General features: G+C 43.0%; 3 protein-coding genes across 7 annotated transcripts in view; 1 reads left to right on the top strand and 2 right to left on the bottom strand.

The window, feature by feature from the left end:
• Znf609 (zinc finger protein 609) overlaps positions 1–7264 on the bottom strand; it is a 141783-nt gene extending 134519 nt beyond the window's left edge. Inside the window, exon 1 of one of the 3 annotated variants that reach the window (XM_052187995.1) lies at positions 7181–7264. The gene's annotated coding sequence lies outside the window, so the exon portion shown is untranslated. The remainder of the gene's footprint in view (positions 1–7180) is intronic. The other 2 variants (XM_052187996.1, XM_052187997.1) reach the window with 2 other exon arrangements.
• Positions 6458–10319, top strand: LOC127689714 (uncharacterized). Its single transcript, XM_052189347.1, has 3 exons — positions 6458–6500; positions 6847–7873; positions 9895–10319. The coding sequence occupies exons 1-2, from the start codon at positions 6458–6460 to the stop codon at positions 7593–7595; spliced, it is 792 nt and encodes a 263-aa protein (XP_052045307.1). The 3' UTR covers positions 7596–7873; positions 9895–10319.
• Positions 10320–11747: 1428 nt separating this feature from the next.
• Positions 11748–15521, bottom strand: part of Trip4 (thyroid hormone receptor interactor 4) — a 57619-nt gene continuing 53845 nt past the window's right edge. For all 3 annotated transcript variants that reach the window (XM_052187990.1, XM_052187989.1, XM_052187993.1), the window contains one exon: positions 11748–13359. In XM_052187990.1, the coding sequence (XP_052043950.1) occupies positions 13315–13359 (45 nt within the window). In that variant the 3' untranslated portion in view covers positions 11748–13314. The remainder of the gene's footprint in view (positions 13360–15521) is intronic.

Raw genomic sequence — 15521 nt, 5'->3', positions numbered from 1 at the left:
AATACGGCAGCAACACGCAGTACAGAACAAAGAAAGAACACTGCCTGGAGATCACCGCACAGATGCACAGAGGGTGAAAACCTGAGCTAGGTCAGCTAAGAAAAGTGAGGTAAGTAGGGCTGGAGATGAGTCAGTGGTCTGGGTTTGATTCCCAACACCCTGTAACTCTAGTCCCAGGAGATTTAATACCTTCCCTTGGCTTCCATAGGCACTCATAAACATTTAAAAACAAAAAAATGGAAGAAAAAATGAAAAAAAAGTAAGTAAATGGAGGTAGGCACTTTAGTGACTGGTCGGATGAGGTGCTAAATCAACAGTCTTGAATTACAGAAATCAGAGACCAGTAAGAGGACACAAGCTTCAGCAAGTCTCAACTGGAAATGCACATTAAAGCAGATGCCAAGTACAAAAATGCCATTCTTTCCTATATACCTTGCAGATTTAAGCACTATGGGGATTAGTTCTGTTTCTCTTCTATTACAGTTCAACTCTGCTCTAGAAACAAACCTTATACTAGAATGAAGGTAAGCATTTGAATTTCACACCAAACTCCAGGTTTGTAACTGAATTTACAAGGTTTATCCATAAATGTCCACTTTAGTTCTATGATGGAAATTCACCCAACTGGTGTAGAGAGAATCTCTTATAAGCATCACCTGTCAATAAAAAAACTTATGGCCAGCCGGGCAGTGGTGGTGCATGCATTTAATCCCAGCACTTGGGAGGTAGAGGCAGGCAGATTTCTGAGTTCGAGGCCAGCCTGGTCTACAGAGTGAGGTCCAGGACAGCCAGGACTACACAGAGAAACCCAGTCTCAAAAACAAACAAACAAACAAACAAACAAACAAAAAGTTTATGGCCAATCGCTGAGGCAGGAAATAGGAGGTGGGATACTGGCGGGGAGAGGATTCTGGGAAATAGAGAATAAGGGGAGGTACTAAGATGTGAAGGAAGAAATGGGTCAGTACTGAAGGAGAGGTAACTAACTATGCAGAAGGCATAGAGTAGTTTGAATGGGTTAAATAAGTTACGAGCTAGTCAGGGAATAAGCCAGTTTATGGCGTAGGCATTTAATAATAAATAATTAATCTCAGAGTTATCATTACAGGAGCAGGGCTGGGAGGGAAAATGGGTTAATTATTTTACAAACCAGACACAAAGTGACACTTAGAAATGTTGCTGGGGGCTGGTGAGATGGCTCAGTGGTTAAGAGCACTGACTGCTCCTCCAAAGGTCCTGAGTTCACATCCCAGCAACCACATGGTGGCTCACAACCATCCGTAATGAGATCTGACAGCCCTCTTCTGGTGTGACTGAAGACAGCTACAGTGTAGTTAGATATAATAATAAATAAATCTTTGGGCTGGAGTGAGCAGAGGTCCTGAGTTCAGTTCCCAGCAACCACACGATGGCTCACAACCGTCTGTATAGCTACAGTGTGCTCATATACATAAAATAAATAAATAAATCTTTAAAAAAAGAAACATTGCCAGAAATGGTGCTGACATCATATCCAAAACCTGTAAGCTGTATATTAACAGGGTAAAGCAAATACAGGTAGCAGCGTGCAGTGTGGCCCAGCACCCAGTGTACATACCCTAACTGTAGAGAGCTGGATTCCATGCTGTGATCTGATTCCAAAGGTTGTATGGTAACTACTACCCTGGCCATTTGCTAATCAAATTCCCTATGCTCCATATGACATTTAAAACAACAATGCAACCATCTATAGGTACTGGAGAGGTGGCTCAGCAGATAAAAGTACTTGCTGCCAAGCCTGACAACAAGAGTCCACTCGTTGTTACCAACATGGTGGAAGGAGAAAATTAATACCACAGAGTATAATAAGGCAATTTCAGAACCTGCCTAGTATCAGACAGCTCTCTCACCCCCAAGGAAAAATCACACCAGGGAAAAAAAAAAAAAAAAAAAAACCCAAGGTTTGCCCTGAGTGCTGGACTAGATATGATGTAATGGGCATTTGCCATTTCCTATTTCTGAAACTCTAATCCAAGAACAAACAGCAAGAGAAGCATGAAAAACTCAGCCCTTTTGGATCTAGATGTATCTCATTCATTGACCTGGCTGCTGCTACTGTTCAACTACTACTGCTAGAGCAAGGGAGGGGTTGGGAAGGAGGACAGAAGGAGGTGAGAAGGAAGGGGGGATCTGGATTGTGACTACTGGACAGTAATTAGTGTTCTACTCTGCTGGAGAAGTCTTCAGAAAGGATGGGCAACGAGGGAAGGAGAGAAGGCAGCACAAGGAGGCGCCACACTGAGTGACAGGAGAGGACATGCAAGTTTGTGACAATTAAATAAAACCGACCATGACAGTGTCTGTCTCTTCAAGTCTACAACCTGAATTCAATCCCAAGCTCCAACAGGATGGAAGAGAGATCTGGGCACATACATACATACATACATACATACATACATGCATAAATGTTAGAACCTTCACTCTACTGGGCTTGGAGAAAAACATCTGAACTTTAAAACAGTTGATATGGTTTCTTTCAATATCTGTGAATTCAATTCCCATGAATTATATTGGCTAAACCCATTCTTGGTTATGTGTGCAGAACCAAAGGACCATGGAGCCTGAGACCAAATATAGAAAATTATTACAAAACAAACATCAAGTTCTTGTTCATAATTTTAGCCTAGGGCCAAGGGTGGTGGTGTATGCCTGTAATTCCAAGCCAGGTTACATGGGAAGACACCATCTCAAAAGGAGATGAGAGAGCAAATTGCCTTAATGAACATGGAAAAGGAAAGCCATGCTAACAGGAGACAGTAATAACAATCTAAAGGAAAATCTGTGAATTTTCAGAAATCCTCAAAATATAAAGTATTATTCTAAATCACAGGAAATGCAGTAACTGCTTTTATTTTACTATATTTAAAATAAATATTTAATAGAAATAGTTCCTTAATATCATTTGGCCCTCTAGTGATAATTTGGTTTTAATAAGTGACATTTGGAAGATCAAGAAAAAGTTATAAAGGTACTGGGAGGAAAAAAAACCTAAAAACTGAAGAAAGCAAACTGAAGAAATACAAACTTCATGGAGGAAATGATATTTGTAAAATAAAAACATGCAAATTTTTTGCATAAGGAACTTCAGGTGGATTTAGCAGGGCAAGTCAACTGGCCCCTTTACACCCACCCAGCTGGCCATCCCAAGCTAAAGCTTTCACCATCAAGGCAGCAGAGCACTTTCTGTTTCCCATTTCCTTTTAATAAGCAAGTCCTAGAAGCACTGAATTACCACTATTTCCTTCCCTTTCATGGGGCAGAAAGCCAGAACTTCCAGAAGTACAATAGGGCCATGGAGGGCCATGGCTAAGGCATGCCACTCAGACAAGAACCTCTTTTCTCTAGTCCATTACCATCTCACTCACAAATCAACAATAGGCATTAAGAACGTGAAACAAAGTGCAATTTCACACATGTGAACGGAGTGAACGGAGCCTACACCACACAGGACTGAGTATTTTCTTGTCAGGGTGGCATGTGATTTTTCAGCCACCTGCTCAATAATCCCTCTTCAGCTGCACAGCTGCCGCCGCCGCCACCACATGCCTTGCTAGGCAGGTGCTTTGGTGAATTACCTGTTCTCTAGTGAAAAGAGTCCTTCACCGACACTTAGTGGACCCAGAACCTGCCAATCAGCAGCAATGATCTTCATTCTGCCTGTTACAGCCAACTTCCACCAGAGAGGTGATATGAAGGCGCTACTTAACATACTGTGGGTTTTGTGTTCTATTATTTTTCATTGCAACGTTGCTTTTATTTTTTAAAAAGGAAAACTTAAAAAAAAAAAAAAGTAGATGTGAGAATTAAGCTGCTGAAAAGAAAACTTGCCGCACAACCAAGGGCTATCTTATCTCAGTGTCTGGCAATAGTCCATCCATGCTGGTTTTCCACAGTGAAAATAACAATTGCTTAGCTGCCTTTGGAGCAGTGCAAGTATTAGGACGCCTGGCAAAGAAGTGGAGAGAGGAAATGGAGTGGGAACTATTGGAGAACAAATATCCCTGTATGTTTGCATCCTTCATGCCTGAGCTCAGGCTCTAGTGTTGACAGTCAGATAAATAAGGAGTGGTACTTCTACTTAACAGAGCAATCAGTAACCCCTCAACAAATTATCCTGTTCCAGGCATTTAGCTGCTAAATGCTAACTATAACATATTAATACAAGAAGCAACATCCACACACACAACATAGTCATAAGCAGTAAGGTGTCTAGTATAAAGACTTCTCACAGCCGGGCGGTGGTGGCGCACGCCTGTAATCCCAGCTCTCTGGGAGGCAGAGGCAGGTGGATTTCTGAGTTTGAGGCCAGCCTGGTCTACAGAGTGAGTTCCAGGACAGCCAGGGCTATACAGAGAAACCCTATCTCGAAAAAAAACCAAATCCAAAAAAAAAAAAAAAAAAAAAAGACTTCTCACAAGAAAATATTTCCTACCAAGAAGGTGGAGGTGAAGAATTCAAAGTGACCTCTGAATCACAGTCACTTAAAATGGTGTCTAAGGGATGGTCATGCTCAATAGTCCAATTCTGAAACTACTAAATCTAATCAAGGCAAACTTAATGTGAGGGTCTGCCTTCACTGACAAAACTTAAGAAAAAACGCCAACAGCCCAAGAAGAAAAAAGCCTTAAATTCCGTTTACCTGGAGCATGCTAAGAAGCCTGGGACACATAGTTAGAAACAGTCTAGGGCAGACAACACTTTTGGTAAAGCTTAAAGACATTTTTACTAAAAAACAAAAACAAAAAAACAAAATTGTTCTCTCCTATCACAGTGCCACCATCTAAATGCCAGGCCATCATGTAATGAAACTCAGTGATATAAAAGGATAATGGAGGGGGAGACCTCAGCACTTTGAAAGACCTCTACCAAAAACCAAAGGGCCTGGTTGAATGATAAACTACTGAAAATGGTTAGACAGCTATTTTATACACTGCATACTTAATGCAAACCCCTTTACAGTGAATCTTTTAAGACTTCTTTAAGGTCTTGCATGAAAACCTCTTTTCTAGCCCCATATATATGTAATTGTTACATTTGTAATTACATATGTAATACAATTATATCTACTGTAATTAATTATATATAGATGTAATTGATATATGAGAGAGAGAGAGAGAGACAGATAGACAGACACAAACTGACTGACTTAATGGCACCAAAATACTGCTTGGAGACTTTCGTGACACAGTCAAGAATATGATTCTTCTATCTCACAGTCAAGAATATGATTCTTCTATCTTTCTCTAATACTAGATCCAAATGATTTTTAGCAGTTCCTCTCAGTGGCAAATTTCTCTCCACAATACCTGAATCTTCTCTCATTAAATATTGAATTATAAAAGGAAAGTTTTGTTTTCAAAGCTTGTCTTGGGAAAATTGAGCGGCTTTATTTTGTTGTTATGCAATTATTCACCAGGAAGTCACCTTCCTGGGTGCAGGGCAGGGTGCACACCTGTAATTGCTAGCACTAAGCAGGCTGAGACAGAAGGATTTTAAGTTAGAGATCAGCCTGGGCAACTAACAAGTCCCTACTGGGGGAGGGGCACTTGGTCCTTGACGCCCCTCTCTTACTCATATACAAGTCTTTAGTGGTTTTCCTAAAAGAACAAACAAAAATAACTGCAGGGGATTCCCATTTCTATACAGAAACATTTAAATACAATTGTTTATGTAAGTACAGACCCCTCTTCGCAGTCACCTTCCTCAAAGGTCTACCACAAAGCATAAGGATGGCGCGTCCCAGACGCTATTCCTCCACAACTTAGTTACAGGCTAACCAGGGCAGGCACAGCATGGCTGGCATCCTCTATTCTTCTGAAAAATGTGTGCCAGTGAGCCCTGCATTGTTCCTCACTCAAAAAGAAGAGCCTTTCTGTCTGGCCTCCTCCAATGGCAAGCCCCAGTGTGGAAAAGGAAGAAAATGGCACTGAGGAGCCTGGGAGATGGAGCATATCCAAAGCTCTCAGACAAGACTTGAACCTATGACCTTCACTGTGTACACAATAGGCGGGTGAGAGGGACCGGTTTATCTCTGCTGCAACAGTTCTCAGCCCTGGGGTAGCACTCCCGATAAAATGACACGACTATTGTGTGGCAGCAGAACAGTCATCTCTCACAACAGCCTAAACCAGCACTCCCTCCCCCAAGACAAAGCAGCAGGGGTGAAATTAACTCAAGGCTGCAGAGCAAAGCCTAATACAGAAAAGAGAGGCCTGTGGGGGCTTAGGGACTCTCCTCAACCCCTGGGGCTCTGGACACATGGCTGGAAACAGACAGGCTTTCTCCCCCATCGTTCCCACTCATTTAGGTAGAAAGCGGTTTCTGAGGGAATTTAATCATCTGTGATTTGTTCAGAAATATTCCCCCTGAAGGGCTCTGCTCTCTCCACCCTGTGTGAGCCTAATTCCTAGAAGCCGAAATGACTGTTTGCCGCTGCCTGTTTCACAAACACACATTAATTGGTCAGATGTGTCTCCTCCTCCTCAGCCCCAGAGGGAGGAAGGAGAATCTGAGCAAAGCAGAGATGATCCAACCGTAATTACACATAAAGGGAAAAGAGGGCAGCATGGGTTTTCCAAACAGGACAGGGTCTCAAACCCTCCCGGGGATACAGGGGCAGCAGTTTAAAGTCCAGGCCTAGGGATCCCTCCATCTTGAAGAAAAGGACAGGAGTAAATGTGACCTAAGACTGGGAAGGCGCACACACCCACAACCTACTGACTGCACGCTCCCAGCCACCTTGCTCCCCTTCCCGGGCCGCGCACACGTCCTGCTTTCAACCCTCCGCTCCCCTGAGTCCCTAACGAGCCCCAGTCGCCCCGGGGCCCCCTCAGCAGAGCCTCAGAAAACTCTCTGGCCTGCCCTACCACCTGGCCAGACCAGAGACTCTCCCGGGCACCGCCACCCTCAGCCCGAACCGCCCGGGCCACGCTTTGAACTTCACCTCGGGCCCCCTCCCCCACCCACGCAACGACCCCGCTTTCCCCGCACACACCTTCCCCTCGCTCCGCCCCGGCCCCCCAACCCCCACTTCCTCCGCCGGGCGCCGCTGCCCCGGCGCCCTCCGCGCCCCTCGGCGCCGGGCCTCCCTCAGCGTCGCCTCCCCCTCCCAGCCCCGGCTCCACACAAAGCTTAGACTCACCGCGCGGCCGGTCCCGGGAGCCGCCACCTCCGCCCGCCCGGGGCCCCGGGCCGCAGAGCCACCACTGCTACGCGTCCCGGGCCGCCATCTGGGCCGCGGCCCCTCCCCCTCCCCGCCCCGGCTCTCCGCCCCTCCCCGCGCCGCTCCGCCCCGCCTGGCCCGGGCCGCTGTGTCCGGGGCTGCGGGTCCCTCAGCTGCCGCCGCCGCCGCCGCCACCGCCGCCGCCGCCACCGCCGCCACAGCCGCCGCCGCCGCGATCCGGGACAACCAGGGTTGCCTGGAAGACCCGGACACTGGATTCTCGTGCTCTCGGATCCGGATTCCGTGCGCTGTGGAGTCTGGAGCGGGCGAGTGCGCGAGGAAACCCGGAACCTGGATGTACGAGCTAAGTCCTGGGTCTCTAAATGCGCGGTAGCTTCGAGCCCTGAGAAAAGAATGCTGGAAAACCTGGCGGGCGGGTTGAAACGAAGATAAGCTCAGAAGCCCGGGCTGAACAGTTTGAACTCTCTCCTCGTGCAAAGATTCCTGGCTGGATAAGACTTCTCACCGAAAGCCTCTGGAGAAGCGTTAGCTCTTAAATACATATGTTTTTCCACCATGAAAAGAGGAAAGACCATGGGATCTGAACATGAACCTCTCTACAAGGAACAGAAGACAAATACACAACTCTTGATGGTCTCATTCATTTTGCCGGTTAGTTCGGCAAACTATTTTAAGAAAAGAATTTAGGGTGGGGGTGGGGGGGACAGGACACGTGTTGTGGCGCACGTATTCAGGTCAGCCGACAATTTGCGGAGTCGCTTCTTTCCCTCCACCATTTGGTTTTAGGGATCACGCTTAGGTCCTTAGGCTTGGCAGCGCGCTTCTTTAACCACTGTGCCATATTACTGGCCCGCAAACTCCTTTTTTATTGTCTTCAGTTTTTTGATTACCGTTTGTTTTCCTCTACAGAGTACCTGTTTCTAAAGCCTTCTATGTCCCTTTCCACCTCACCATCCAATATCACTAAATCTTACTGCTTTTTAATCTTGAGCCCGTTTCTGCACTCCGCCCCACCATTCTGTCATTATAGATTGTGACTTTTAAATCTGTTATCCATCTTAAGATTGCCCAGCACACCATCTCCTACACAGTAGACATTCTGTTCTTGTGTAATTGAGCCCTCCCACCACTTGCTTACGAAACAGCTTCATGACCTAAGACTTCCACCTCCTACCACAGCAAACAAATGTTTATCTAATTCGCAAGAACCCCCATCATGCCCTTCCTGGACCATTTTATTTAGCTATGCAGTTACCTTTATTCTCTAATTCTAAGGGCACTCTTCACTGGTGTCATTCAAAGTAGCATGTGACTTATAGAGCAAGTGAGTCATAACGTCCCTTTACTCTCTCCATTGGTATCTCTACAAAAAGAAAAGGAGGGTGAGAGGGCTGACAGCTTAAAGATGAACACTAAGCCTGTCTAGTCTAGGAAAAAGTAATTCCCTTTTGGTCCATAGATAGTCGCATTGTCCTTGGACAGTAAAGGGACAGAATTGACGACTCATGGTGACAGCCAACTTTCCAATCTATATTCTATATTACAAAATGAGGGTCTATTTAACAGAGAGGAAAAACAGGGTTTAGGGTTCCATATTTCTGTGATTAAGGGTTAAACATTGTAGCACTAGACTAAAACAGTTGGGGGACAAGGAAAGAGTTCTACTAAGCTTTTAATCAGAGTTAGTTGACTCTGACTAAAGATAAGGATCTAATGTATAAGGCAGTAAGAGAATCTCAAGTTTTGACTTCTTATATCTCTAGAGCAAGCATTAGCAAACTGGTAGCTCAACGAACAAATCAGATTCACCACATGTTTTTGTAAATCCTGTGAGTTAAAAATTAGTTTTTACATTTTAACAATAATTAAAAAAAAAGATATTTTACAACACAAAAATTATATGAATCTGGTTTGGTGGCACAGACTCCAACGCTTGGGAGCTTGAGGCTAGAGATATAAAATTCAAGGTGAGTCCTGGGCTTGAACTGGGCTACCCAGAGAGACTGTCTCAAAAGTGTCTACAAACCAACCAGCCAATAGCTTTCCTGGTGTAGCCAAGCTAGTTTGCTCACATTATCAGTGGGTATATTTGCAGTACAATCGCACAGCTGAATAATGACTTACAAAATCAAAAGCCAGCTGCTAGCTAACCCTTAAGGAATGACTTTGCTAACCCCTGCCCCCTGCTGTTCAGAAGTCTCCAGCCACACATGAGCTACTAGGGCGCTGAAGGTACAGTGACTGAAGAACTGAGTATTTACTTAAAATTTAAATCACATTTAAACAACGAGTGATTTAATTCAAATTTAAACAACGAATGGCTACCATATTAGGCAGCACAACCCTAGAGATCCACCTGCTTATGCCTCCCAAATACTGGGATTAAAGGCATGCAACTACCATGCCTGAGAAGACTCTTCTTAAGTCTTATGCCCAGATCTTCTTTCCTGACACATCTCTCTGTGGATTTAGGCAACCCCACCCCTTTTGCCTGACTCCAATCTCGGGTATTTTTTAACTGGTGTTTCTTTCCGGGAATTCCCATTTTCACAACTGAAAATTCCACATCTGATCAGTTTACATCTCATCTCCTGAATGAAGCCACATTGTATTCACACACGTAAATGGAGTTCACTGTGACATAGGATGGCACTGTTCTTTTTTCTCTACAGGAGAAAAGTAGAGAAGCTCCCTGCAGGCTGGATCCCTTGTTGCTGTTGGAGCCTTCGATGTGCTTCAGCTCCTCCCAAACACATCCACAGAAGCTGAGAACAGCAGATGTGTGCTTGCTATTTGACTCTCAAGGAAGAAAATACCCTTTATCACTGGACTGCCCTCCCTCCTCCCAGCCTAACTGAAGTTGGCTGGTTTCTCTAGTTTAGTAGCTGAGCTGGTCAAGTGAACGGCCCCATGCCATCTAGTCTTGCCTAGGCCCCACATGGCTTTAAATGAATCTTCTAAATTAAATGGCCACCACATGAATGGGCTATAGGAGAGACAGTAATTAAAATGGAAAGGATTAAGTGTCATAAATCATAGAAGCCTATAACTATACTTATTTGTAAAAGTAATCTTTGAAGTGTCTCATATTTACATGCTGGGGGTGGGTGGGAATGGGTTTACAATAAAATTTCAGTTTAAAAAGAAAATATATGACAGTTCTTTCTCTGTATTAGCTAAAGAAGAAAAAAAATCCAAATTCTTTTTTTTTTCCTGTGTGACAGGGACTTACTATATAACCCTTGCTGGCCTGGAACTCATAGAGATCACTTGCCTCAGCCTCTTGAGTGCTGGGATTAAAGGTATATATAACCAAATCTGGCCAAATTCTTAATCTATTCTAAGTACTTCACTAAAGATAAGATCTCATCAACTCTTAACAAAGTCCATAATTTCCGACATGCCCTATTGTGAGCTCATATAAAGGAAACTGAATCTTGTCTGGGAAAAACAAAAAGAAAAAGACAATTCCTTTACTGTACAAAGTAATGGCATCTTAATTCAGTCCTTCAAAAGGGAACACAGAAGCTGCAACAGAAAAGCAACTAGGAAAGTCAAGAACTTCCTTAGGTGAAAATGCCCCAGAGTAACAGGGTCACAGTGAAGTGTCACAATACCCCAACAGGCTATTCTTGGACAAGTTTGAACTCAGGCTACTAAGAATTTCCATCTGACTTTAAATTATACTATTCATCAGTGAGCAACTGAGGGCCATCTACCCATACTTCCTCCCTTGTGTCTCAGCAAACAGAAGAGAGACCTTATACTACCACTACCACGTGAACCAAAGATACTTTCCCAGCCTAACCATAAAAAGGAGAAGTTTCCAAGTAGCTCTGCCATTTATTTATGTGGTTCTGGCTGTGTGTTTGAGAAGCTGAGGTGGGTTCTTATAAACCTGCAAAGATCAGGCTGATGAGCTAATCTGTTGATATTCCTAACTTTTTTTCTCTTAAAGTATGCACACAAATTTATCCACATAGAAAAAACAGGGCTAAACTGGGCAGTAGTGGTGCACGCCTGTAATCCCAGCAATCTGGGAGGCAGAGGCAGGCGGATTTCTGAGTTCGAAGCCAGCCTGGTCTACAGAGTGAGGTCCAGGACAGACAGGGCTACACAGAGAAACCCTGTCTGGAAAAAAACAAATCCAAAAAACCAAAAGAAAAGAAAAGAAAAAACAGGGCTGGAGAGATGGCTCAAAGGTTAAGAACATGGACTGCTCTTCCAGAGGTCCTGAGTTCAATTCCCAGCAAACACATGGTGGCTCACAGCTATCTCTAATGGGGTCCTATACCCTCTTCTCGTGTGTCTGAAGACAGCTACAGTGTACTCATATACATAAAATAAATAAATCTTTTTTAAAAAGAAAAGAAAAAAACAATCCATACTCATCTGTGCAAAGGCTGTCTTCAAATAAAAGAGCCGAGAACACACACACACACACACACACACACCATTTCTTTGTTTCTTCCCATCCTACCTTTCAACTTTATTTTGATATTAAGAGAGCCAGACAATTTCAGCATAGAATTCAAGGTGCTATTGTTGCTTGGTAAACTATTAACTACAGAGTAAACACAGTTTTGCCTTCAACAATGGTAGGGTTTCCAAGAGGCCAAAAAGACATCTCTCTCAATAGTAAATGCCACTAACTCTTCCACTTTATACACAGAGGTCCAACAGAACAAGAGAGAAAATCCTGCATATGTGCATCACTGGAACAAGAATCTGTCCGGGGTTCCCTGGGAATCCAGAGTGATCAGCCTCCGCAGAACCAGTGCTATGCAGCAAGCAGTTCACAGTCGAGTGAGCGCCAATGTGGAATGAGTGGAGGCATTTCAATGCAAATAAATGCTGAATATGAAGGATTAAAGAAAGGGAAATTAATCTTTTTCATAACACAAGGTACTTTTTTTCTTTCTCACTTGCGCTTTCTTTTTTAAGTCAAGAACACAAACTGTTGGAGGGAGTCCAACATCCTCAGCATGGTAGTGGTGTTTTATAAAAAGTAAAACATACACATTGAAGACCATGAATTTCCTAGGATCCAGCAACTGAGATTCCAACAGCACTTTAGAAGAGCCTCAGAAACAAGTGCTTCTTGAGAAGGGTTAAAGGGACCAGTGAAAAATCTCACTTCAAACCAACCCTTATTTTTCCAGTCATGGCTTTTTAGGATATTTATAGTTTTAAAGGGGCTTGCTTTCAGCATTAGAGGGCTTTTTGATGTATTTACCAAAGGATTGTATTTTCTAATTGTCCCATCTACACGATTCTTTTGCAACACTAACAAAACAAACAGGGCAGCTTCAGGGTGCATTAGCAGGTGGCTCCCACACTTTCCAGACTAACCCATGTTCTCAAACTTAAGAACAAAAGAAAGTAGGTCTTCGTGTTATCTTTTCCAGAAAGAAAAAAAAAATCTGCTAATAATGGGAATTCTAGCTTTCCACACTGAGAGCCTGCGGGTTAGAAACTGAGCATGGCCCTATTGGTCTGTAACCACAGCACTTAAGAGGCTTCGGAAGGGGACTGCTGTGAGTTCCAGGCAAGCCTGGGTCATAGAATGAGACCTGTTCTCAAGATGTTAAAAGCAGAACATTTGGTAAGAACATTCACATTTCATCACAGGCTTACATTAAACAAAGATTCCTCAAACATCCTAATATTCTCCATTCTAATATTTTGAGAAAAGAAGTTAAATTCAGAGTCTCTTGTAAAAATGTTAATCTATGTTAAGATTTTCCTAATTAAAAATACAAATCTCACTGAGGAAAATAATTTCCAATTTGTTCCTTCCTGTTTTGAATTTAGTTCTGAGAAAAATGTCCAAGACTTAGAATTTTTTAAATGATTTTTTATAAATAACATATTCAAAGATTTGTGACCCAATTCATAAGGAATCCCACCCTTTAAGAAAAATATACAGATTTGCAAAGAGTTTAAATTCTCAGAGACTGAAGCCTGGTACCAAGCCTTTTGCTTCATACTGCTTCAATCCCAAAGGACCAGTGGAGAGCAGTTGAGCACACAAGGCTCTGCTATGTTGGTCAGTTCCTTTCTTCCTGGTCAGACAGGTTTATTCTGCTTCATTAACCCCTTCTTTGCTCCTTGATGGATCTTGGAATCCAGTTTCCCTGTAAGAGAAAAAAGAAGTCTCACTCATTATTTATTTTTATATTTGCATTGCAAATCTTTCCTGGCCTCCTAGGTCTTCTGGTTACTGTGTTCCTGTCACATTCAATTATCTTGCTTCAGGACACTGGGCACTTCCAAACTTCAGAGTTTTATTTTCTAAGAAGAAAATAGTGGGAATACTGTAGACAGACAGACAGACACACAGACACAGACAGACAGACACACACACACACAGATATTTATGTAAGAATATTTCTAAAGAATATTTCTAATTTTGTAGGTTATGATGTCTGATACTAAGATAAACTTTTCTAAAGATCACAGATCTGTAGATAAACAGAAAAGAAGAAAGTATAGGGGCATGCCATACAGAAATGCACTTCACACAGTAAGAGACCCATTCCACTGACCTGTTAACTAGCTGAGTACAAAGCATGAACCCCCCTCACAGTGGAAAAAGCAGTTCAACTCACTCTTTTGCTGCCTCCAACTTAATAGGGGGAGTGACCTGAAGCAGTGGAGTAGAATCCATATAAATGCTTTCCTGACAAAGAGTCCCTATCGCCAGCTAAGAGGGGGTAAAGGTCATAGATTATATGGCCCTTCTAAGTGTTAAACTTAGAAAGGAAGGAACCTCAGACGCTGTCAGGTTTATGCAGTAAGTTGTACTCTGAAAGCAGAGGCAGGAGGATCCTGTATATCCAAGAGCAGGTTGGTCTACAAACCAAGTTCTTGGCCAGTAAAACTATACATAGTATGCCTCTGCTTAAAAACAAAACAAAACAAAACAAAACAAAGCAGAAGTCAGCCTGGACCACACAGTAAGATCCTAGAGATTCTATCTCAAAAAATGAAAACCCAGGGCCTGGAGAGATACCTCAGTGGTTAGGAGCACTGACTGTTCTTCCAGAGGACTCAGGTTCAATTCCCAAGTCTTTGAAAGCATCTATTTCACGAAGAAAAAATTTAAAGTTGCTGTTTGTCTGGTCTGAGAAAAAAAGCTTACAAATTTTTTTCCCACAAAAAGCCTAATTTAAGTCAACGGGGATGATGATGATGCTAATATAGAAAATACTTTGTAGAGCGTCCTGGTACAGGGCAGCCTGGCTCATTGTGAGCATACACACTGTGAGCACACACCCTGCAGCGCTGCCACTCACACAGTAATTCTTTTCACTTGCACAATCCAATGTGACAGAATGAACCCTCACTGGAAGCTGCTTAATACCTGTATGAACCAGACAAGTCATTCAGCCTCTCTGGATTTCAATGGCCTCATTTGTCCAATTAAGATAAGAATTGTGTTCTAACTGCAGAACAAGGAGACTGGGAGAAAAGCAGCCTTAGCCCTAGATGCTTCCTTTAGGCCTCTTTCTCTAGTTTTTCAGGACTATACCTGCTTCTACAACAGTAGTACACCTTTTTCTGGGCTACCCAAATGCTATTCATAATGTCACAACATCATTGATTTTAATTTGGGCGTTAGGATGTTGGCGTCCATGTGACTTCGTTCCTTCATCCCATGCCGCCTAACTGGGCATGGAATGTGACAGCAAGCTGGCAAAAAGCCCTAGCTCAAGACAGATTTTCTTTTGTCTCCCTCACAACACTGTCAATTGGTAGGTGGTCAATAAACACTTTCATCAAACAAATTAAACAGGAGGTGGAAACAGAGGCTAGACTTTGCTCCAGAGTGAATTGAAGGGGATCATGAGACCTTTTCTCAAAAACAAAACAAACAAGCACAAAAAACAAACAGAAAAAAGGCAACTAATACAAATTTTAAATCCTCACTGTAACAGAGACGACTAAGTAACACAAAGCAGCAGATAAGAGGTGGTGGTACTGAGGTTCAAGTAAGTTATCAAATCTTCTTTCGGTTTTTAGGAACGCTCACTATGTGAGAATTTGGGATCTACTGAAGACTCCAGATATCCAGTTCTCAATACTGCCTTGGGTTTTCCGATTTCAGGCTTGTTCCTCAAGATTTCCTCTTGCTATGAAAGGATGAGGATGTCATTAGTCATTTCTACTCTTCAATTTATTTTCAACTAACAGAAGAAAAGAGACTACATACTACTAACGACCCTTTTCAGTGCCATAATAGTGTATCCCAAAAATAAAATATAAATTGGAAATTTGTTCTTGAAGCAATTGGATA

This window comes from Apodemus sylvaticus, chromosome 7 (genome assembly GCF_947179515.1).
Source record: "Apodemus sylvaticus chromosome 7, mApoSyl1.1, whole genome shotgun sequence".
Lineage (NCBI taxonomy): Eukaryota > Metazoa > Chordata > Mammalia > Rodentia > Muridae > Apodemus > Apodemus sylvaticus.
This window is presented reverse-complemented; position numbering and strand designations above follow the sequence as displayed.

Coding starts and splice junctions, on each gene's coding strand:
- LOC127689714 (XM_052189347.1), top strand. CDS start 6,458: ATGACTGTTTGCCGCTGCCTGTTTCACAAACACACATTAATTG. Junction 6,501..6,846: donor TCACAAACACACATTAATTG/GTCAGATGTGTC, acceptor GTCCCTAACGAG/CCCCAGTCGCCCCGGGGCCC.